General features: G+C 41.2%; 1 protein-coding gene across 1 annotated transcript; it reads right to left on the bottom strand.

The window, feature by feature from the left end:
• Nucleotides 1-17,989: 17,989 nt before the first annotated feature.
• Nucleotides 17,990-25,613, bottom strand: LOC114695811 (claudin-34-like). The gene is made up of 2 exons (XM_028873272.2): nucleotides 25,512-25,613; nucleotides 17,990-18,843 (listed from the first exon to the last, which is right to left on the bottom strand). The coding sequence occupies exon 2, from the start codon at nucleotides 18,813-18,815 to the stop codon at nucleotides 18,183-18,185; it is 633 nt and encodes a 210-aa protein (XP_028729105.1). The 5' UTR covers nucleotides 18,816-18,843; nucleotides 25,512-25,613; the 3' UTR covers nucleotides 17,990-18,182.
• Nucleotides 25,614-25,867: the final 254 nt, after the last annotated feature.

Genomic DNA, 25,867 nt, shown 5'->3' with positions numbered 1-25,867 from the left:
TGGCTGGTGGGGAGGGGCATAGAATGTGCCTCTGGGGCCTAGGGGCTAAAGACCTGGTCTGCCCAGTCTGAAGATTAGGGCCTTACCTGTTCCCAACTTTACAGGGTGGGCTTATGGCTCTAGTGGTCATTGGTGTCCCAGGGGGATGATGGGTTTGGTGGCAGGGGGAGGGGGAGAAGCTGCTGCCCAGTCTCTGGGGCTGTACTTGCTGCAGAGAGGAGGGGCACAGAATGTGTCTCCAGGGCCTAGGGGCTAGAGAACTGAGCTGCCCAGTCTGGAGATTGGGCTGTTACCTGTTCCCAGTGCAGTGCAGTGTCAGTGACAAGGACAGAATCTCTAGTTAGTGGAAAAATACAGACCCCCCCCATAAGACAGGGAACTAGATCATCTTACAGTCAGGTTGTCTAGCAACAGGACATTGAGTCAGAGCCCTTGACCCTTTCACCCTGTAAACATCCTATACAAACATCCTGTTAGCTTGCCCCACCTTATACAGATGACTGCTTCTTGCTCCCCCCACCCTGCAGGAACTATACAAACCCTTCTGGAAGGAAATAAAGTGGCACCTTGATCAGAATCTAGACTTGGTGTCTTTTTCTTTGTATCTCCTGTCCCTACATTCCCTCTTTAGGGTGGTTGAGAACCCATTGTAGCCCTGCAGGCAGGGCAACTGGCACCCAACGTGGATGAAACCACCTCTTAAGGTTCGGAACGTTGTGTCCCAGAGGAAGACCAAGGCCTTGGTGAAGTTGTTGGATCCCCCTGAAATCGCCCGGTTCAGGACACGATCCTGGAGGAGAGCAGAGACGACGCAGGTAAGAAAGTGACGAGCCATGGGACAGGCAACATCGTCACAAGATTTATTCCTTTCTGGCCTAAATGAGCCCCTCAAGATACAAGGAACTAGGGTAAAGAAAAAAGACCTTAAAGCCTTTTTTGATTATTAATGACATTCTTAGGGTCTATAAATATTCCCCTGACATACAAAAGCTTATTAATATAGGATAAAAAAAATCTTAAAAGAAGCTTTTCACTCCCCCTCTACCTGCCCTAAGACCCGAGTGCTTTCTCAAGTGCCTTCAGTCTGTCCCTCGGATCACGACCTGCACTCTATGGAAGAGGGGATGCTCGCAACTTTTAAACCTAACAATCCCCAGGAGTCTGCTCCTGCCCAACTTTATCCCTCTGCTAATAATTTTACCTATAACTCTCCTCCAGATCCCACTGAGGAGGCTTCCCTAGAAAAAGGGGTGACCCATTACCATAATCCAGACTGGCCCCCCTGCAAAAATCTCCCCTTAAAACAGGAGTCCTTGGGCCCTTTTATACCACCTCAAAAATCTCCGGCGGTTCCCCCTTCCTCAATGCCCCCTCCCTATGTTTCGTCTTCCCATTTTTGCGGGCCTGTACTTGATGAGTTAGTTCCCCCTGTTCCAGATCTCGGCTCACTTCGAGGGGCCCTCCAGGCTCGAAGGGAACATGTTGAGCTTTTAAGGGAATGGAAAACTCTTGACAAAGAACTTAAAGATCTTGCCCTTGAAGTGGTGGCTCCCGGCCTGCTAAAACCATCTCAAAAATCTAGTAAATCCAAACATAAGCCTCAACCTGTCCTAGCATTTCTTGTTACCCAGAGCCAGACCTCTGGGGACTCATCCGAGGCGACCGCCCAGAGGGGCCCCTCAGGGGGTTTGGAAGATCAAAATGATGAGGGGGAGGGGGAAGAAGAGGAGGAGGAACCAGAGCTGTCATCTGAGGACCCCTGCCAGGACAGACTTATCACAAATTAAATTTCCATCTTGTTGAAAAGCTGAAATCCGCCTGTGCTCAGTATGGTCCTACAGCTCCTTTTACAATGGCCTTGGTGGAAAACCAGAGTGAATATTGGTTAACTCCTAATGACTGGTATTTCCTTGCCCATGTGGCTCTTTCTGGGGGTGACTTTGTCTTCTGGAAAACAGAATTTACAGAAAATTGTGGAGAAGTTGCTCAAAAAAAGTATTGAACAGCCGTCCTCAAAAACTTGGACGCTAAAGAAACTCCTCGGCAACCCCCCTTATGATACAAATGCAGCACAGGCAAAATTCCCTCCTGGCCTCCAGGCCCAGATTCAAAACGCCGGGGGGGGGGGGGGGGGGGGGGGTGTCCGGGCCTGGAAACACCTGCCCCAAAAGGGTTCGGCTACCACTTCATTAGCACAGATTCATCAAAGCCCTGATGAATCTTTTAGTGACTTTGTTTCTCACTTAAATGATGCAGCTGGGAGACTTTTTGGGCCGAACACAAAAGCACCTTTGTTAAACATTTGGCCTTTGAAAATGCAAACCATGCATGCCAGGAAGTCCTCCGCCCTCATGCCCTCATAAAAACAGAGTGGACCTGTCTGAATATGTCAGACTCTGTTCAGGTGTTGGTGGCGCCCATGCCATGGGATTAGCCATAGGGGCTGCCCTGAGGTCTTCACAACAGCCTGGGGCCTGCACCTGTTATTTCTGTAAACAACCCAGACATTTTGCTAGGGAATGCCCCCAGAAGGGTCACAGCCTCATGCCCTTAGCCCAGCTGACTCAGGAGGTCGCCTCTATGAGACCCCTGCCTTCCACTCTCTGCCCCTGCTGCTTCAAAGGTCGTCATTGGGCTACAGAATGCAGGTCAAAAAGCAATTATCTCGGCCAGCTCCTTCCTCCGCGGGTGTGGAAAAACTTCCAAAGGGGCCAGCCCCTGGCCCCAATGCCTCCAAGAGCGCACCCTGGGGCCTTGAGATCTGCTCACCTCCTGCCTCCCCAGCCTCAACAAATGCTCCCACCCCAGTTCCATTCTCCTCCCTCTGGAGAGCAACTCCAGGCAGTGCCAGATTGGACTTGTGTGCCGCCGCCAAAACAGTATTAAACTCCCTTGAAGGGGCTCAGGTCATCCCTACAGGGGTGACAGGGCCCTTACCTCCTGATGTTTGCACGCTTGTCCTTGGCCGTGCTTCTGCGGCCCTCCGAGGGATCCAGGTCTACCCTGGCATAATAGATAGTGATTTCACAGGTGAAATTAAGATTCTGGCCACTGCTGTAAATGGCATGGTCACAATTCCTCAAGGTATGCACCTGGCACAGCTAATTCCTCTACCCTCATCTGTCTGTGATAATCCCTCAATTGCAAACACCCCTCAGGGGTCAGCTGGATTGGGCTCCTTGGATGCCTACTGGGTCCAGCCTGTTACTCAGGATTGCCCTACTCTCACCCTTACTATAGAGGGAAAGAAGTTTCAGGAGATTTTGGATACAGGGGCAGATACCACAGTCATCTCTCAGTCTCAATGGCCATCTGCCTGGCCACTGGTTCCATCCCTCACCGATTTAAAAGGAATCGGTCAGTCTAATAATCCTTTAATTAGTTCAAGGATACTTTCCTGGAAAGACGAGGAAGGAAACCAGGGACTGTCACTCCTTTTGTGGTTCCGGGCCTGTCTGTTAATCTTTGCGGAAGGGACATACTTTCACAAATGCAAGTAATCTTATATAGCCCAAACTCTACAGTCACACAACAAATGCTACGGATGAATTATATCCCTGGCACAGGCTTGGGCAAGGCAGCTCAGGGGAGAGTCCTACCAATTCAGCCTGTTCCCAAGGAGGATAGACATGGGCTGGGATATTCGGGTTTTTAGTAGTGGCCACTGACCCTCCTGTACCCCATGCAGACAAAATTACCTGGATGACCCAGACCCCTGTCTGGGTGGATCAGTGGCCCCTTACTCAAGAAAAGCTACAGGCCGCCACTACACTTGTACAGGAGCAGCTTATGGCTGGCCACATTGAGCCCTCCAACTCCCCTTGGAATACACCTATATTTGTTATCAAAAAGAAGTCAGGAAAATGGAGGCTCCTTCAAGACTTAAGGGCAGTAAATAAGGTAATGAGGACTATGGGGGCACTTCAGCCTGGATTGCTTCACCTGTGGCCATTCCTGCTAAATTTTACAAGATGGTCATTGACCTTAAAGATTGTTTCTTTACTATTCCCTTGCACCCTGAGGACAGAGCCTATTTTGCATTCAGCCTTCCCCACCCCAATTTTCAGGGACCTATGCTTCGCTACCAATGGAAGGTATTACCCCAGGGCATGGCCAACAGCCCTACTCTCTGCCAGAAATTCGTGGCTCAGGCTGTGGACCCTGTTAGACTTAGTTGGCCCCAGATATATATCTTACATTACATGGATGACCTTCTCCTCGCTGCACCTGACCCCATCTCCCTTGAGTGATGTTTTTCAGAACTCAGTAGAGCCCTTAATGGATTGGGACTACAGATTGCTCCAGATAAGGTCCAAACCCAGGACCCTTTCAATTACCTGGGGTTGGAACTCCATTCAAACCGGGTCCTCATTCCTCATGTCCAGTTACGTACTGACCATCTCCATACCCTAAATGATTTCCAACAATTGCTCGGTCATAACCAATGGCTTAGGTCTTATCTTAAACTTCCTACAAACTCTATTCTTCCCCTCTATGAGATCCTCTGGGGCGACCCTGACCCCACATCACGCCGTGTGCTTTCCCCTGCAGCCAACGAGGCTTTGATTCAGATAGCCATTGCCATTAACCAACAGTCTTGTTTTCAGATTTCTTATGCCATACCTCTATATTTTATAGTTCTGCCCACACCACACACCCCCACAGGAGTCTTTTGGCAACATGCTCAGGAACCAAAACTTAAAGGCAAGATACTCCTCTGGGTCCACATGCCTGCTGCCCCTTTTGAGAGTCATTTCTGTCTATCCTGAACAGGTGGCCTCACTCATTATGAAAGGACGACAGACCTCTTGCCAGTATTTTCGTAAAGACCCTGATATCATTCATACTCACACCCTGTCCCAAGGATCAAACCCAGTTTTAGTTCCAAACCTTAGATAAGTGGGGGGTTGCCTTGGCAGGGTTTATCAGGACCTTGGATAATCACCTCCCAGATGACTCCTTGCTCCATTTTGCCTGGCGACATCCCTTCATCTTTCCAAAAATTACATAAACCGGTCCCATTTCTCGTGCACTTACAGTCTTTACTGATGGTTCCGCTAATGGTATTGCAGCCCTCGTGGCCCAAGGCTGCCCTACCTCCTTCCTAACACCTTTCCGGTCAGCGCAGTTGGTTGAACTTTCAGCAATTTTAAAGGTTTTTCAGACCTATTCTGATCAACCTATTAATATCTATACAGATAGTGCCTATATTGCCTTGTCCATCCCCTTGTTAGAAACCTCTCCAGCCATAAGGCCTACCTCCAACGCCACCCCACTTTTCTCCCAGATTCAACAGCTTGTCTTGACTCGCCAACACCCATTTTTTATAGGCCATATTAGAGCCCATAGTGATCTTCCTGGACCATTAACTGATGGCAATGCACAGGCCGATGCTGCCACCAGGTTAACTTTCCCTGTCATGGTCGGCTCAGTCCTATAGGCCCAAACTGCCCATAAGATCCACCATTTAAATTCTCAGACCCTTCGTCTTCTTTTTAAGATCTCTAAACAACAGGCCCGAGAAATTGTCAAACAATGTCCCTCTTGTATTGTTTCTCACCCTGCCCCACACTTGGGAGTCAACCCTCGAGGCCTTCTTCTCAACCAAATCTGGCAGACAGATGTTACTCATTGCCCTGAATTTGGCAGTCAAAAATTTATCCATGTCTCTATAGATACCTTTAGTGGCTTTATCTTTGCCTCTCCTCATGCTGGGGAAGCCACAAAGGATGTTCTTTCTCACCTGATTCTTGCCTTTTCTGCCTTGGGAAAACCAGCTAAGATAAAGACAGACAATGGCCCTGCTTATACCAGCACAGGCTTCAAAATTTTTTGTGATAGTCTACAAATTATTCATACCACAGGGATACCTTACAATCCCCAGGGACAGGGCATAATAGAATGAGCCCCCCAGACCCTAAAGACCTGGTTAGCTCACCTCAAGTCTTCTAACCTTCATTTTACCTCCCCCAGAGATCAATTGAGCCATGCTCTGTTTGTTCTCAACTTCTTCACCTTAGATGCTGCAGGGCACTCTGCCGCTGACAGGCACTGGCACCCTTTTCCAGATGCCACCCAGCCACTAGCCATGTGGTGAGATCCCCTCATGGGGAGTTGGAAGGGCCCCGACCCAGTCCTTATATGGGGACGAGGTTTGGCCTGCATTCTTGACCAGATACACTCTGCTCCCAGATGATTACCACAACGCCTGGTTAGAGCTGTGTAGCAGGAATCTTAAAAGTTCTTATTAATAAAATCAAACCTGAGGCCAGTTATTGGGGTGAATACTGAAAGGTCAGAGAGACAGAATAAGCCACAGTTATCTCACCTTGCCAATTCCTTAGCTGGTCCTGTTTCCTCAGGTTGGAAGCCTCTGAGTCCTCATCCAGAATGAGTCTCAGCTGAACTGTATTGCTCCATAGCCTGAAAGCTTAACCAGTCAAATGCTTAACCAGGCCAAAATGCTTCTAGTTTCTGGTCCTCGTGCCTTATATATCTTTCTGCCTTCTACCACCACTCCCTGGGATTAAAGGCTGGCTTTCTGGGATTAAAGGCATGTGTCACCATGCTTGGCTATTTCCAATGCGGTCTTGAACTCACAGAGATCCAGAGGGATTTCTATCTCTGGAATGCTAGGATTAAAGGTGTGAGTGCCACCATTTTCTAGCCTTTGTATCTAGTAGCTGTCTGTTCTCTGACCCCAGATAAATTTATTAGAGTACACAATATTTTGGGGAACACAATACCACCACAGAGCTGTAAATATACCTGATCTGCCCAGAAGAGATAGCCCCTATCCTGAGGAAACTTCTTCTGTTTTAAATGCGGTCCCTCCGGCAAGCAATCCAGGCTGTGGTCCTCACCCACAGCAACCCCCACCAGCCCTTTAGCTCTGTTATCACTCTGCTGTGAGTTCCTGTGGTGGAACAATGGGAACTTTACAGAAAACTGTGTTTGAGACCTTTCACACAGTATACAAGTTCCATAGTCAATCACGTTCTGGCCTGAGCAGGGACACTGCTTGTCACAAATCCAGTCTGACAGCAGGAGTCATGTTTCCAAGGGCAGTGCTGAACTTTCATCCAAAGTGTCAGAAAGGCTTGTTGGACTTGCTAGCCTTGGTGTCACAGGTGGTCATAGCCATGTTGGGCCACCTGGACACAGCCTGTGGCTGGCAGGTAGCACAGCAAACAGGGTAGCACCAGAGATGCCACTCAGGGCACTTAGGTCCCTTCCACCTAGACTAACCTATTATTCCTCAGATCAATTCCTAGATCTCTAGAAAGAGAAGCCAGGCAACAGGACATTGAGTCAGAGCCCTTGACCCTTTCACCCTGTAAACATCCTATACAAACATCCTGTTAGCTTGCCCCACCTTGTGCAGATGACAGCTTCTTGCTCCCCCTACCCTGCAGGAACTATATAAACCCTTCTGGAAGGAAATAAAGTGGCACCTTGATCAGAATCTAGACTTGGTGTATTTTCCTTTGTATCTCCTGTCCCTACATTCCCTCCTTAAGGTGGTGGAAAACCCATTGTAGCCCTGCAGGTGGGGTAGTGCAGGATAGACATATGGCTCCAGTGTGTCCTGGATGTCCTGTTCTTTAGGTCTTTATACATTCTAATCCCATGACTGTATGTAAAATTGGTAAAGACTCTGGTGATATATTGTGTCCCCCAATATATTATATACCCTAATAAAACTTATCTGGGTTCAGACAGCAGAACAGCCAATAGATTAGCCATAGATGCCAGACAGTGGTGGCACACAGCTTTAATCCTATCACTTAGGAGATCTGGATCTCTGTGAGTTCAAGGCCACACTGGGAACAGAGCCAGGCATGGTGGCACACACCTTTAATCCCAGCACTTGAGATCTCATGTCTTTGTTTAAGACACATACCTTTAATCCCAGGAAGTGATGGCAGGAAGCAGAAAGTTATATAAGGTGTGAGGACCAGGAACTAAAAGATTTTAAGCTTTTAGGCTTTTTATCAGCAGTTCAGCTGAGATCCATTTGGGTGAGAACTCAGAAGCTTTCAGTCTGAGGATTCATGGAAACAGGATCAGATGAGGAGCTGTCAAGATGAGGTTGGCTGTGACTTGTTCTGCTTCTCTGATCTTTGAGAATTCACCCCAATATCTGGCTCTGGGTTTTTTTATTAATAAGGCCTTTTAATATTTTGTGTTACAAAAGACCTTTCCCCATTCTATATCCTTTCACTTTGTGTAAATGATGATGTCCTTTACCATACAGCAGCTTTTCAGTTTCATGGTTAATTGTTGGTCTTAGTTTCTATGCTATCAGACCTGTTCAGAAAGCCTTTTTCTGTTCCAATGAGTTCAAGACTATTCTCCACTTTTCCTTTTATTAGATTCAGAGTACCTGTTCTTTTGTTGAGGTCCTTGATCCATTTGTAGTAGAGATTTTTGCAGGACCATAAATACGGATCTATTTGCATGCTTCTACACACAGACATCCAGTTTGACCAGAACAATTTGTTAAAGATGCTGTTTTTCCACGGAGAAATGGATGAGATCTACATGAACAGCCTGGTCATGAGTGGGAACAATGAAGAGCGACGATCGAGGGAAAGGGAGTGGGAGATCCCAGCTGGATCAAGAAAAGAGAGGGAGAACAACAAATAGGAGACCATGGTAAATGAAGACCACATGAGAAGGGGAGGAAGCAGAGAGCTAGGGAGGCCCACGGAGATCCACAAAGATACTCCCACAAAAGACTGCTGGCAATGGTCGAGAGACGGCAGGAACTGACCTACTCTGGTGATGGGATGGCCAGACACCCTGTTAGTTGTGCCATAAACCCCATCCAAGGAAGGTCTGAGGAATCTGGATGCAGACATCCACGGCTGGGCCCCTGGTGGAGCACTGGGAGTCTAATTAGTGAGAAAGAAGAGGGTTTATATGAGCGAGAATTGTTGAAGCCAGGGTTGGATAAAGCACAGGGACAAATAACCAAATGAATGGAAGCACAGGATCTATGAACCAAAGGCTGAGGGCCCCCAACTGGATCAGGCCCCTGAACGGGTGAGACAGTCATTTGGCTTGATCTGTTTGGGAGGCAGCTGTGTGTTGGTGCCGGGTCCTGGGCTTGCTGCATGAGTTGGCTGTTTGAATCCTGGGACTTATGCAGGGACGCTTGGCTCGATCTAGGAGGGGGGACTGGTCCTGCCTGGACTGAGTCTACCAGGTCGATCCCAGTCCTCGGGGAGACCTTGATCTGGAGGAGGTGGGAATGGGGGGTGGGATGGGGGGAGGGGGAGGGGGGGCGAGAGTGGGAGAACAGGGGATTCTGTGGCTATTATGTTTAACTAAATGAGGTTGTAAAATAAATTTACTTAAATAAAAAAAAAAGATGCTGTCTTTCTCAGTGCTCACTTTTTGTTTCTTTGTCAAAAATCAGGCATTCATAATTGTCTGGAGTTATATTTGTGTCTTCTACTTAATTCTGTTGATAAATACATCTATTTTATGCTGTTTTTCTTACTATAGGTCTGTAGTAAAAATAGAATCATGGATGGTGACACCTCTAGCAGTTCTTTTATTTTTCAGGACTGTTTCATCTATCCTGGTTATTGTTGTTGTTTGTTTTTGTTGTTTTGTGTATGTGTGTTTACATATGAAGGTAAGAATTGTCCTTTCTAGATTTGTGAAGAATTGTGTTGGAATTTTGAAGGGGATTTAATTGAATCTGCAGATTACTTTTTTTAGGATGGCCATTTTCACTATTATAATCCTCCTGATTTGTGAGCATAGGATATCTTTTCATTTTCTTTCATTTCTTACTTCAAAGTCTTAAAGTTTTTTTTATATATGTCTTTCACTTGCCTAGAGTTATCCCAAGATACATCATTTTATTTTTTGAAGCTATTAGTGAAAGGTAGGATTTATTTTTTACTCTTTTTGTCTCTTGTATTACTGATTTTTGTATGTTAGTTTAGTATCATCTTTTCATGAAAGTATTTATCAGGTGTAGATGTTTCCTGGTATAATTAGGGACTTCTGTGTAGAAAATCATATCTCCTAATAAAGATACTATGACTTCTTTGTTTCCTGTTTGTATTTCTTTGATCTCCATTGGTAGTCTTATTTCTTTAGCTAAGACTTCAAGTGCTATATCGAATAGATACAGAGAGTGTACATCCTTGTCTTGTTGCTGATTTTAGTAGAATAGCTTTGAGTTCCTTTCCTCTGTGGTTGATGTTGCCTATGGGACTGTTGTAGATATCCTTTATTATGTTGGGATATGTCCCTTTTGTCCCTAATCTCTCCAGGACTTTTGTCATGAAGGGGTATTGGATTTTTGTCAAAGGTCTTTTCTGCTTCCAATGAGATGATCATGTATTTTTTATTTTTTTCAGTTTGTTTTTATGGTGGATTGCATTTATCAGGGATGGGGGTGGCATGGGGCTAGGTGGTGGGGAGTGGGAGAAGATGAGGGAGGGGGAACAGGGGTTAGTATGTAAAAGGAAAGAAAAAATTTTAAATAAAAAATTATATAAAAAAAACTGGACATCAAAAAATTATTCAATTAATAATGGGGTTTAGAAACAACATAAAGTTCTCAAACTATAAAGCATAAATGACCAAGAAACACTTAAATGTTCAACATACTTATCATCAGGTAAATGTAAATGAAAGCTACTCTGAGATTTCATCGTACATCAGGAAGGATGGACAAGATCAATGAAACAAATGACAGCTTATGCTGGCAAGAATGTGCCAAAGGTAAAATCTTATCCATTGCTGGTGGGTGTGAAAACTTGTACAGCCACTATGGAAATCAATGAGGCAGTTCCCTATGATGCTGGGGATTGTGCTACCTCAAGACACAACTATACAAGTCTTGGGTACATATTCAAAGGACTCTGCATCGTACTATAGACACACTTGCTCATCCATGTTCACTGCTTCTCTATTAATAACAGCCAGAAATAAGAAACAGCATAAATGTCCACCAACAGTGAATGGATAATGAAAATGTGGTACATTTACATAATGGAGTATTATTCAGTTGTTATTTTAAAAAACCAAAATAATAAAATTCACAGGTGAAATATGGAGCTGGAAAAAAATCATCCTGAATAAGATAACTCAGACACAAAAAGACAAATATTATATATATATATATATATATATATATATATATATATTTCTCATATGTTGATGTTAGCTTTTAATCCTTTAATAGGCATGTTTTAATCTATATAACTACAGATGTTATGTATAAAGTAAGGGACTAAGGCATGGAGAGGAACTCCCAAAGAAAGGGAAAGATGTGGGGGAGACTGCAGTAGGAGGATTAAGTGTGGAGGTATACAACTGATCTTTAGAGGAAATGGGAATATGGAGGCTTTTTATGGAAGATTGAGGTGGGGATGAATACAGGATAAGAAGGGAAGTAGATAAAATAACAATATGGATGGCTGAGAAAGCCACAAGGAATCATGCCATTAACTATTTTCTTTAAAAATGCATGTAATTCAATATATATATATATGAACTTATCTTTCCTAATGATGCTCCCTTCAAGACACAAAGACCACCTAACAAAAATTCCACTGCCATATATAAGAAGCCTTCTTTGGAGTTGTTGGACAGGGTTGTCTATGAGACTCCCAAAACATACAGTATATTGCTATTGCCCTTGGTTGCTCACCAGAGGTGGAAGGTAAGTCGGGCTAACGACACCAAATACTTCACAAAGAAGGTCCAGAGACCTCTGTGCTGGAACTGACCTAAATGCCCCCTGTAACACAATTTTTAAAAGGTCTTATTAATACAAAACTGGTAAGGCAGGTTTTGGGGTAAATTCTGAAAAGCCAGAGAAGCAGACCAAGCCATAGCTAACCTCACCTCAACAACTCCTTAACTGATCCTGTTTCCATGAATCCTCAGCCTGAAAGCTTCTGAGTCCTCACCTGAGTGGATCTCAGCTGAACTGCTGCTAAAAGCCTCAAAGCTTATAAAGCTAAAAAGCCTCAAGTTCCTGGTCCTCACACCTTATATACCTTTCTGCTTCCTGCCATAACTTCCTGGGATGAAAGATGTGTGTCTTCCCTAAGCAAGACATGAGATCTCAAGTGCTGGGATTAAAGGTGTGTGCCACCATGCCTGGCTCTGTTCTCCAGTGTGGACTTGAACTCAGAGATCACAGTAGATTTCTGACTCTGGAATGTTAGGATTAAAGACTTGTGCTACCACTGCCTAACCTCTGTGTTTAATATAGTAGCTGTTCTATTCTATGACCCCCAGATAAGTTTATTGGGGTACACAATATATCAACCACAGCCCCCTCCTCCAGTAGTTGCTTTCTTGGGACCATAAGGTACCTTATAATCTTCCAAAAAGGGAGGAAATCAACAGTCTTATCCAGCTATAATACCTATGAACTACATTAATGATCAGTATGGTATGAAAACCCTATGTTTGCAGTAGTTGGCACAAATACTTTGTTGGTAACCAGCTGTTCCCAAATTGGACTTAAAACACTCTCAACAAGAACAGATACCATGCCTGGTACTGGAAACCTAGCTACCTAGCCAGTGTTGGTGAAATTATGGTTATTGGAGGAGAACATGCAACAAGACATGCAATTAATTACTTAACCAGCATAATCCCTATCTATAAATATGTGTCCTTTTACCCATAGATGTGTGTTGTCTTTATCCCCCATATAGGAAACTTCTATTGTGACAGATGGAGACCATTACAGAAAACTATAATCAATATACAGAATTGTGGAACCCAGTCCCAATGGATATACAAAACACTCCTACACCTAAGGTTCAGGGAACATTATAGAAGAGGAGGCCAAAGGATTGTAAGAGCCAGAGGACTGGGGAGTTTGGTGTGAGATTTTGTCTCCTACTAACATCAAAGCTATACATATAAAGCCTCACCAACATGACCACTCAAACCCTACACAAAGTATAGCTAACTGGGTAAGCTGACAGTGGAAGAAGTGTTCCATCCCAGGAAGAAAAAAACATACCAATTGGTTGTCCAGTACCAAATTATCGGCCATGAAAACATATATAGAAGTACATTATATTGATTGATTCAACAGGTTTTAATTAGGGTCTTATACATATATATGTTATATAATAAATAATAAGGATATAGAGAGACAAATACATGTAATATAATAACAATTGATTGAAAGAGGCCATGAATCTAAAGGAGAACAGAGGGATGTGTGGGAGGATTTGGAAGGAGGAACAGGAAGGGAGAAATGTAATTAAAATATGATCTCAAAAATTTATGAGATAAATATAATTTGTTGTTGCTGGTCTTCTTGGGTTGATGAATCAGCTATGATTAACAAGTCATTAGTGCTACTGAGCTGAAACCGTTTTTTACTGGCACAATGGGATGCTGGTCATATGAAGCTGAAGGATTATCTGTGCTTGGTAAGAGATTGGCCCCACTGAGATGAACTTTTCTGTGACTCATTGGGATAATAGGTAAGTAGTCAGCACACTAAAGCTATAGTCTGAAGAGTACAACACTATATCTAACTATTTTCCCTCTTGGGATATGTACTTTAGTTGTACTTTAACTTTGGAGGGAATAGTGATAAGGCTTAGAAAATCTGTAAGGCTGCATTATTGTCTGTCTTTCTCACTCTGTCTCCTTAGGCAACTTCATACATGTCCTTTGATGTTCCTTGTAGTGTACTGGCTATATTTATGACAATTTGAACAAGCTAAAGACTTACTAGAAGAAGGAATCTCAACTGAGAAAATACCTTAACCAAATTGGTCTGTGGGGAAGACTGTTGTGCAATTTCTTGACCAATGATTGATACGGGGGGGACCCATCTCACTATGGGTGTTTCTATCCCTGGGCTGGTGGTACTGGGTGCTGTAAGAAAACAGGCTGAGGAAGAGATTGGAAGTAGCCTGTTGTCCTTGGGATTTTTAACTGCAGAGAGACATTTGATTGTAAGGGCTGCTAAGTTAAACCAACATATATATCTTAAAATTATCTTGACTTCAAAATGTGGGTCTAAAAATATGTTGTGTTAGAAAAGAGGTTCTGCTTTTATTTCCACAGAATATGAGAGGCTGTGGATTCTTTCTAGGTTAATATGGTTCCATCAAGGAAGATCCTCTGAGAGATCTCCAATGGGAGCAATGGCCCAGATGATCCAACATCCAGAACAGCTTCAAGGCAACTAGCTATGATAATGCAGCTTCACAGACTACTCCAATTAGCACTTGATCCATAATCCTATATTTTCTCATCCTCATAAGATTGCCAGGGCCCCCAATCCAGCAGGAAGTAATATAGAAAGCTACGCCCAAATTCCCAAAATATTGTTTATGAATGTTTGTTTTTATTTAAAGGGGGAATGATACAGAAGTGATGAAAAAGAGGTAGATTATTAAATCTACTTTAATTCAAAAAACAATTTTTAATATCAAAATACTTTACATTGGTATGATTTTGGGTTTATTAGTACAATTTTAAGGTCAATTTTGTTATACTGTATGTATTTTCTATTATTGTTTAAGGTATGTTCATGTAACTCATTTAAAATTATAATATATATTTAAGAAATACAGATTAATAGTCATCTATGATAATCAAACTTATAGTCATGTTAGTTAAGTTTTAAGGTATACAAAGATATATTCAATTAGAGAGATAATCTTCAAACACTTCAAAGACCTGCAGAATATGGCATTTAAAATGTTTTAAGAACTTAGACTTTTCTGGACAGTGAGAAATATCTGCTCCTGGCAGCACCAATTGATTCAAAGAGGATGATGGGGACCAAAGAAACTCATGAAAGAGTTGGTTTACAATGTGGAAAAGGCTAGCCATTTGGGGAAGAAACTGCTCTTGCCTGGACTGCTTCACAATATGCTATATAAACTGCATATGCAGAACCCATAGGAAGGTGACCACTCAACTTTGCCGGTGGTCCTTCAGATTCCTGCTTCACAGAAGAAACTGCCAGGCATTCTGCAGGACACAGAGAAAAGTGACTGATGAACTTTTGTAGATGAATGGTCTTGTTAAATAAGAAACACAGAGCCAATGCAGAGATGAAAGCCCAAGAGGTCAGAGCTAAATACATTACCCTTTACTGCTGCTGTCGTCCTCTTCAGCAAGAGACCTACTTCCTGTCTGTCTGTCTTTTTTATAGACTTTATATTCTGCCTTCTCATTGGTTGTAAACCCAACCACATGACCTCCTCGTCACTGCCTGTCTGTACAGACCTCCAGGTCTTCTATGGTTGGTATTGAGATTCAAGGCATGTGTCTCCAATGCTGGCTGTATCCTTGAACACACAGAGTTCTGCCTAGCTCTGCCTCCCAAGAGCTGGGATTAAAGGTGTGCACCACCACTGCCAAGTTTCTGCTATAGCTTGCTATTAGCTCTGACCCCCAGGCAACTTTATTTATTAACATACAAATAAAATCACATTTCAGTACAATTAAAATATCACCATAAACTTTGCCAATAGGAAGAACAGTCCTTAAAATTTCCTGCTTCACTGAAAAGTATGGCAGATACTCTAGGCCTGTAGGCTGAAGACTGATGCCTCAATGTTACAGACGAACTTTGAGTTATTGTCCATGCAGCCAGATGTTTCTGCCATTTCTAGAATTTTAGAAGTTGCTTACAATGCACTTCCTGTTTATTCAGATAATATTATATCCTTCTGGGGTCTTTGATGGAGTTGAAGACTAGATAATTATAATTATAGTTTTCCTTGGTTATGATAAAAGATGAATTAGATATGAAACTTAGGCTCGCAAATATAGGATAGATGATAGAATATTTTCTTTAATTTTGCCAAATACAAAGATTAGATATTGTAACTATAATTCTTGCTTGATAACTGTTTGTTATATGTAATTTTACCATGTTAAAAATATAACCTTCCTTTTTTGTTAGATAGAAAAGGGGAAGTCTTTTGTGATGGTCTTTCTGTATGCTGTGTTGCTACTATTGGTTAATAAAGAAGCTGTTTGGGCCTATGGCAACATAGTATATAGCCAGAGAGGAGATCCAAGAGAGATACAGGGAGAAAAAGGGCAGACTGGGGGAGACGCCGCAAGCCACCAGGGGAGCAAGATGTAGTGGAACACAGGTAAAGGCTTGAGACATGTGGCAATACACAGATTAATAGAAATGGATTAATTTAAGATGTAATAGCTAGCTAGCAATAAGCCTGAGCCACAGACCAAACAGTTTGTAATTAATATTAAGCCTCTGAATGATTATTTTATGAAAACTGCTGCTGCCCAGGCAGGACTGGATAGGACCAAGAACCTTCAGGCTACAGTAGCCATTAAGAAGCACTATTCCATGTCCTCTGCATCAGTTGCTGTCTCTAGGTTACTGCCTTGAGTTCCTACTCTGAATTTCCTAGATGATGTACTATGGCCTGTAATAAGAAAAAAAAACCTGGATTGACAGGACTAGGTAAAGCTCATTTGTGTTTAATTTTTCTGTTTCAAAATTAAAAATAAATCTCTTTTAGGCATGAAAAAAAGACAAAAAAAATCTTCCTCCACCTCAAGTCTCTTTTGGTCGTGGTGTTTTATTCCAGCAATAGAAACCTTAACTACGGCACACTGAATGATTACAACTTGACTGAGGATTTCGACGCCATATAATAGATTACTAATTGGGTTTATTGCATGTGTTGGATGCCAATAGCCTTTGCTCTTTCCAAATGGCATAATGAGCATTTAATAACCTAACCATATACTTTGAAATAATGTTGATAAAATTTTGATTCCCTTTCCCAAAATCAGTCACCTCATTAGGGATATTTTGGGCCTTTGGGGTTGAAATGGAGGGGGATACTAGAGAACCTTTCATTATTTTCCGGGTAGCAATAGCATATGCTGTCTTATTTTCTTCCTTTACAGTGTAACTGTTCCCATTATTAAACCACATCAATCCTGCATTTTTAGGGGCTTGTCACATAAATCAGACTTGCTAATATATTAATATTACTAGGGTATGACAGTTTAGATTTACTGTTAATTTCACAGGATCTAGACTCTAGATTCTAGAATTACACGTAATAAGTTTCAGGACACACTTGTGAGACAATATGTAGATTTTGTTAGCCTCTGGGAATGCCTGTATAGGGTTATATTAAATAAGTGATTTGAAGTGGGAAGACCTTCCCTAAAGGTAGGCAACACCATTTCCTAGGCTTGGGTCATGGACTGCATAAAAAGGAGAAAGCAAGTCAAACAGCATTTGCCTCTCTCTGTCTTCTAACTGTGATTACAATGTAATCAGAATCTCAAGATCCTGCCACCATGATATCTTTGCCACTATGAACTAGACCCTGGACTCCCAGGCAAAATGACCTCTACTTTCAGGAATTTAGTTTGTGATTTTCTTTGGGGAGTCTCTCAAGTTATCACACTCCATCCAAGTTATACCTAGCTAGAATTATTTCATTGTTCTGTTGTTGATGGTGAGTAATTTGTTTCTGTTGCATCTCCCTAGGAAATGTCTCACAAGAAGTAAAGCATAAAAAATGTATGGAACTATATCAGGGAATACTTGTTAGGCTAATTAGGTATAGGATAGACTGAAAATATTTAGTATGTAATAAAATTGGAGTACAAAGAGAATAAAAGACGAGATGGAATGCCTCAAATTTTAAAACTTTAGGAAAAGAAAAATCTATTTAAAGGACTAAATGAAGCAGCAAAGAAATATGGGGAATAATTTCACAGGTATTTTGACAAATGCATTGTGGAGATTCCTTATAGCAATCTGTAACATAGTTCAGGAAATTTCATCTGGTGGAGAGTTGCAATTTTTATGGCATGGGAAACAGGCCTTCTTTAATTTTTATGGATTTAGAGGATGATGTAAGGGGTCAATATATTTTGATACTCATTTCCATGTCTGCCATGTTCCTTGATTATTTACCTTCAGTAACAATAATTAAAATACAGAACTCATAAGTGAGCAAGATTTTATTTGATGAAAATCCATAAGCCAATCAATGAAATTCTAAAGCAACCAAAATAGGAAATATAAATGGAGGTCACTTGTCCACCTTTAGCATGTTCTGAATCTGGAAATTTTAGGTAGATATCTGAAGAATACTTGTAATTACTTCTTGTAATTTTGGATTTTCAAGTCTATGTAAGTTGGAAATTTACATTTAAATATTAGAATATATATGGGGACGCCGGGGAAGAGTGAAAGAAAGGGAAATTGTGCCACCCACTAGAAATAAGAAGGAAGAAAGAGTTGCCATTGTCAGCGCAGTGCCAATTCTCTGGGTATCTGGGAAGGACGGTGTGTGGAAATATGGGGGGAAGGCAATCCTGTCCTTGTGAATGATGGCTAAATAGTTGTACAAGACAGAAAGGAAGACAAAGCTGCTAGCAATGATGTTCAGAACCCCTGAAAAGAAGAATGGATTGTAGGGGGCTTTCTTCCGGAGTCTCCTTGAGTAAATTCTCCAAAGAGTAGCAATGATGGAGACTGTCGCAACCATGCCGAGAAAGCTGGAGACAAGTAACAGGTGTTGAGCAACTCGAATATCCAAAGGAATAAAGGTATCCTGGTAGGTATATGGGTAACACATTCTGAAAATTCTGGAAACATTTTCCTGTTGGTAAACGCAGGTCATCCACATCCCCACTAAAATCATGGTTGGCTTAGAATCCATGGGCTCTTTAAAAGACCACATTCGCCAATGAGGTAGGGCCATAGAGATGCTACAAAGGATCCATGCTAGGACGGCAGCAGCAAAGCCTCCTAGCTGCCGGCTGTCACGGCTGCTGACCATTTTAACGGTGACACTGAATACCTGGAAACTGTAAAGAAACACAGGACATCATGAGTATGGGCTCTTCAGGCCTGGGAGATTGTGCACTGTTGGGGCAGTACCAGGAGAGAAGGGTTATGTTGAGCAGGTGGGCCTTTGACCAGGAAATCTCCCACAAGGAATATGTTCTGATCAAACTCAGAGGGGCTGACTCTGTGGCAACATTTACCAGCAGGCTGATAATCCACACACAATGTAAGATTTTTCTTTTACCATTTTTTATAAACTCACAATAAAGTTTGGCCCCAAATATTTAACCATCCAGATTGTCATCATAGCATGAAATTTCATACTGAAAATAGAAAGCCATCTGAAGCACAACAGTGGATAATTTATGCATTATCCATACCATGGAGTTCCATGCCACCCTTAAAGATAGAAGTGTGGTCATACATTCAAGCTGTGTTATTTTTGACTCAGCACATTTAACTATTCATTTTTTTTGTGACACTGTATGGCTCTGTATCCCAGGCTGGCCTTCAGCTAGAGGCAATCCTCCTGCCCCCTCTCCTTTTCAACTGTTGGTATTAGAGGCAGGAACCACCACATTAGCTAACTAGTGTCAGATTCAAAGTCTATCAATGCTACAACCAGTATGAGAAGATTGTCAACTTCCATAATGTTTCTCATTGTATCCATGCTTTCTCTGATCAATCATTGAGTTTCTATATCTGGATTAATACTGAGTTATACTTATGATGAATGGTGCCATGTGCATTGTATGTAAGGATATAATGTATATATACCTGTGTGTATATGTATGTATAACTTATTAACTTATGTTGATATACATTCTCACTTTCTTTCGTTTATCCTAAGGAACAGGATTGAGTTTGTGTAATACAGTGTCTAGTGTGTAGTTTAGAATTTACTAAATTGAAGAAATGACTAAGTTTAGAAAATATACTGTAGAAAGAAAGCAAATGAAGTTATAATAACTGAAACATAGTCTACAACTAAGAACACAAATATCAAAATCACAAAATGACTGCAACTAACTATACTTCTCAATAATAACTTTAAGTACCAGTGGTATCTACTTCCCAATCAAAAGACTCAAGTTGGATAAAGAAACAAGAGCTATCTTGGTGTGGTCTACAATGAACTCACCTTCAATGTTAGGAGCCACCTTAAATTGAAAGGATGAACAAAGTATCCTAAGCAAATAGGAATAGTAAAAAAGAAAGCAGTTTTCTCTACCCTAATTTCAGACAAAACAGACTTCAAAATAAAATAAATGAAAGGAGACAAAGAAGGATACTTCAGAGACACAGCATTCAACCTCTCAACCCAGACAGATCTCACTCAACCTTCTCTAGGTCTAACCAAGTAAGTCTTCTTGATCCTCCCCTGACATATAGACTTCCCAACCACTAGATCTCTCCCTGAGACCCACAACTATGGCCAAACCTATTCTAACCACCAATGTCTGCATGTAAAATAACCTCTACACTTCTGCCAGGAACCACCCTGCTTTCCTCCCACCCAGAAGGCCCTTCCCACACCACCTCCAACCTTTATATTCAGTCAGATCTACACCCATATTCAAGGCCTGGACCAGGAGGGACATCCTATACAGCAACCCAGTCCACTGTTTCCAGTAGACTGCATTCCTCCCTAGCCATTTCCAGCTTCTAGGACCACTATGCCCACACATTCTCTCTTCTGAACTAATCTGCTCTATGCATATAAGATAAGAAAAGCAACTAACAGAATGAATCCATATGCCCAGATCTCATTGCAAAAATAAAATCAATATGAAAGATCAAGCCAGTGTCTTCTCTCCAAAATCTGCCAGACCTATACAAGTGTTTGCTAATGAGAACATATAGATGAGTCCTAGGACAAGAGCACATAATTTAAATCAATAATCATATGCTTCAGTAAAGAATTCAAGGAATGTAAGGAGACATAAAGAAACAGTTCAAAGAAGTTAAGGAGACAGAACTGAGGGAGAATAAATGCCTGAGTGATGTCCATAACACACAAATATAAGGTTGATGGAAATAGCAAAGACAGCCTTGGACTTCAGAACAGAATTCAACCAGGATATAGAAATATTGAGGAGAACTGAAGCTAAAATAAAAATCCAATAACTAAAGTAGAGAACTCAAAGGAAAGCCTTGTAAATAGAATGACTCTAGCAGAAGATAGAACATCAGGACACAGAGCTAAAGTAGAGGATCTAGACCAAGCAAGCAATGGGTGTGAAAATTTTACAAAAACACAGGGAAGGAACAAACAAGAAATGTGGGACATCATGAAAAGCCAAACATTCAAATTATACACATATGTGAGGGAGAAGATTGCCAAGTCAATAGCATAGACCAGGTGATCTTCAAGAAGATCATAGAAGGAAACTTCCCCAAACTAAGGTAAGGCACACTCATGCAAATACAGAAGCACATAGAACACCAAATAGACAAGAATAGACAGGAAGATCCCACAGCATATCATAATTAAAACACTAAGTATATATAACAAAGAAATTGTATTGAAACCTGCATGGGAGATACTATAGGTCACATATGAAGAAAAACTCATCAGCATAACAGCTGATTCCCTGATGGCAACCTTGAAATTGAAAAGAGCCTGGAACAATGCATCCAACTCCTAAAAGGACTGCACATCTTTTAAGCCCTTGTTATTATCTTATTAACTTAATAGAATATAATTTTTAAATTTTTTTCCTTATTCTGAATTTCTTTGATGTCTGCTATCTTCCTCTGACTGCACCAGAAACTCTATTGTCCACTCCATTGGCAGTCTCAGAATGAAAACACAAACAAATCTCCTGCAACAATAAAAGATCAATAAATTTGAGAGCTGGTTCTTTGAGAAGATACACAAGAATCACAGACTATTGGCACAATTATTACCAAATTAATCAAATGAATAGATTCAGAGCTAAAAGGGGAAACAACTGACGTCAAAGAAATTCACAATAAGGAAAAAATAAAAAATTATATTCTATAAAGTTATAAAACCACAAAGAAATGGATGGGTTTCTAGATGCATCCAAACCACCAAAGTTAAGCCAAGAAGAGATCAACAATGTAAACAGGTACATAAATAAGGAAATAGAAACAATGATAAAATGCCTTCTGACTTACTCAATTTCTTTCTTCAATGTCTTAAAGTTTTTATTATACAAGCTTTGCACTTACTTTGTTACAGATATTTCAAGAAAGTTTTTTAGCTTATTAATTTGTATATAAGAGGGTTACTGATTTTTGTGTGTTAATTTTGCATCCTGCTACTGTGCTGAAATTGCTTTTCAGTTGTAGAATTTTCCTCGGGGAGTTTTTAAGGAATTTTACATATAAAATCATATGATAGGCAATTAATGATACTTTCAATTATTCCAAACATGAGAAGTCCTCCCATGCTCATGAATCAGTAGGATTAATATTGTAAGAATGGATAGACTGCCGAAAGCAATCTACAGATTCAGTGCAATCCCTGTCAAGATTCCAACACAATTTTTCACAGACATTGATAAAGTAGTTGTCAATTTCAAATGGGAAAACAAAATACCCAAGATAGCTTAAACGATCCTAAGTAATAAAAGAGCTGCTGAAAGTATCACCATCCCAGACTTCAGGTTGTATTATAGAGATGCAGTAATTTAAATAGCAACAACATGAAACTGGCCTAAACCTGACATTGGTCAATAGAGTAGAACAGAATAATCAGACATAACCACACACACTTTCAGACACTTGATTTTTGACAAAGAAGCTAAGAATAAACAGTGGAGAAAAGATAGACCCTTTAACAAATTGTTCTGGTCAAACTGGATAGCTACATGTCAAAGAATTGACATTTATCACCCTGTACAAAACTCAATTCCAAATCAATCAAGTACCTCAACGTAAGACCAAATAGCCTAACCTGATAGAGGTCAAAGCATGGAATAGGCTTTAACTTATTGACACAGGAAAGGACTTTCTGAACAGGACAGCAATACCACACCATTAAAGAACAACAATTAAGCCGGGCGGTGGTGGCGCACGCCTTTAATCCCAGCAATCGGGCAGAGGCAGGAGGATCTCTGTGAATTCAAGGCCAGCCTGGGCTACCAAGTGAGTTCCATGAAAAGCGCAAAGCTACACAGAGAAACCCTGTCTCGAAAAACAAAAAAACAAAAAAAAAAAGTTCAAATTAAAACTAGATTTCACCTTACCCAGTCAGAATGACCAATATCAATGGAATCTGACAGCTCATGCTGGCAAGATTATATGGAAAGGGAAATACTTACTCATTATTGTAAGAATGCAAACTGGTACAGCCACTATGTAAATCAAAGTGGAGGTTCCGCAAAAAGCTGAAAAGTGTTCTGCCACAATACCCAGGTAAGCCATTCTTAGACATATGCCCAAAGAACTCTATATCTTATTACATTGACACTTGCTCTTCATGCTCATGGCTCCTCTCTTCATAATAGCCAGGTATTACAAAAAGAAAGCCTAGATAGCCATTGAATGATAAATGGATCATGAATATGCTGCAAATTTACATAATAGAATATTATTTAGCTGTTAAGAAAAATGAAATTATGAAGTTTGCAGGTACATTTAAGGAGCCAAAAAAAATTATCCCAAGTAAGTTGACCCAGATCTCAAAAGTCAAATATTGCATATTTTTCTCTTATGTATGAATGTTTGGTTTAAGCTTTAGATATGTGTGTTTAAATCAGAATAACCATAATGGTTAGGTAGCTATTAAGGGACCAAGGGAGAGCAGGAGATCTCCAAAGGAAGGGAAAATATAGCATAGTGTTACAAAGATAAAAAGGAAAACTAGAATAGGAAGATTAAATAGAGGGATGTGCAAGAAAAGTAAGGGGGAGAAAATGGGAGGGATAACTGAAGCTAATGGAAATTTGAAAAAACTACATGCAAATCTACTGCAGAAGTTTCTGGGGGAAATATATACATATATACATACACACTAACACACACATATGTAAACTTAGAGTCATTTATAAAAGGGATACAATGCCTCAATTATACAACTTACATCACAAAGTTAAACACCCAATGCCAGAAATGGGTTACATTTTGTTGAGTCATTGACCAAAAGTTTTTCATAGATCTCCAAACATCACGTGTTAACTGCCAAAACTCTGAATTGTTCTCCATAACCTGACAACAAGACCCTATAGCTGAAGACACCACTTACTTTTATCATCAAACATGGAAGCTTCACCTGTACTGGCCAGCGTTCATTGTTCTAGAAAGTACTTTTCATACTATCAGAGAAGAAAAGTAATCATCAATATCACCCAGCTTCAAAGCCTGAGATGTAAAATAGTGACCTGCTTTCAAGATACACTGACATAATAGTTAGACAAATGTTATAGGGGTAAGCAACAACCATTTTCATTGTACTTAAGGCTCACTCCATGAGATGGAACACACGTTTGACAATGCTAAAGTGGCCAATAACCTTAGACTAGATAGGTCAAACCTACTATTATTATTTTGCTGAAGGAAATGGCAAGAAAATTATTCCTAATGTCACAGTGCTATACCCATAGACCAATGCATTATTGAACCCTCTTCAGAGAAGCTTCTTATAGTAAATGGTAATAACACAGAGACCCAGAAACTGGCCAATGCACAGTGAATGAGGGAGTTTGGAGTACTCATCACTAAATGGGTCTTTATCAAACCCATCTCCTCACATTTCAGGGATCTATGTGGACCAGGAAGCAGAAAGATTTTAAGAGCCAAGGGTGATGGATGACTCCAAGGAAACAGCTTCTTCCACACCCAATAGGGCCGATGACACCTGGACTCCCAGAGACTGTGACAACATCTGCAAGGCCCACACATGTTCAAACCATATGTACTCTCAGCACAGAGAAGGAGAGGTGGACATGGGTCCCCCCATACACACTTAAAAGAAGCTATTTGCAATGGATACCTTCTGGGAAAGGAAAAATACATTTCATCCAATAGACTATCACTGCATATATCAACCATATCCCAGAGCTGAGCTCATATCCAATAGTAGTTTACTAGCAGAAACTGGACTTCATTTTCAGAGACAGAGAAGGAAGCAGGCACAAGGTACTATCTTTAAAGGCATATTCCACAGGAACTACTTCCTGCCCAATATCCCATTTCCTTCAGTGTCCAGATCCTCTCAAGTTGGTATTAAGAGCTAGGAATGATTGATTCAACACAAGATCCTTTTACAGATACAGGCCACATTGAATGAGAGCACCATGGGAAATTAAGGACTAACTGTACAGGTGATAGAATATCGTTTCTACTTACAGATTTGAGAAGGAGAGAAATGTGCACATGGGTGGCAAATGGATGGGGCATGTACACATTATGCTAAACTGCCAGTTCCAAAAGATCAACCACCATGTAATTCTACTAAAACAGACCATGGTGCAGTCACCTCCAGATGCAGACATCACAGAGGCAGTTGTTAGCAGCCAGGGCAGTGAGAAATGATAGATGGCATTCAATCAGGACAGTATTTCAGTTGGGGAATATGAACAGAGGTGATATTTCCACATCACTGTGAATGTACATATAGCCATGAACCTACTTTTCCAAAGTTAATCATAAATTCTGATAAGAATACTTTTAAACATTAATTACATATACAACAAAGATGGATGGAGCCTATACTTACCTGTTACGCTGTCTCCAAGTGAACTGGTGGCCAGTTATGTGGTAAAATATGAAGCTAACTGGACTGGCAGAGCTAAGACACCACAGCTCCCCTCACATGTCCTCCAAGGCTGGTTGCTTACTTCACAATCAGCTGTGTGGTGATTGGCCTGCTTCACAGTTCTTAGACCTTTATTGCATCATCACATTTCATCTCTCAGTGAGATCATCTCCCAAGTTTCAGCCATTAGTGTATGAGGGCAATGACATTTTGACTAACCATGGAAGAGTTTCAATTCTTTTTGTCCTGTTTTCTTAGACAGCATTTGAGGAGTGGGATGTGTTTGCTAGTGTGCTTCCTTGCTCATAGTCAAGACC

The sequence above is a fragment of the Peromyscus leucopus genome, chromosome X (assembly GCF_004664715.2).
Source record: "Peromyscus leucopus breed LL Stock chromosome X, UCI_PerLeu_2.1, whole genome shotgun sequence".
Lineage (NCBI taxonomy): Eukaryota > Metazoa > Chordata > Mammalia > Rodentia > Cricetidae > Peromyscus > Peromyscus leucopus.
This window is presented reverse-complemented; position numbering and strand designations above follow the sequence as displayed.

Bases quoted from the DNA above. Each gene is read 5' to 3' on its own strand.
- LOC114695811 (XM_028873272.2), bottom strand. From the start codon at position 18,815: ATGGTCAGCAGCCGTGACAGCCGGCAGCTAGGAGGCTTTGCTGCTGCC.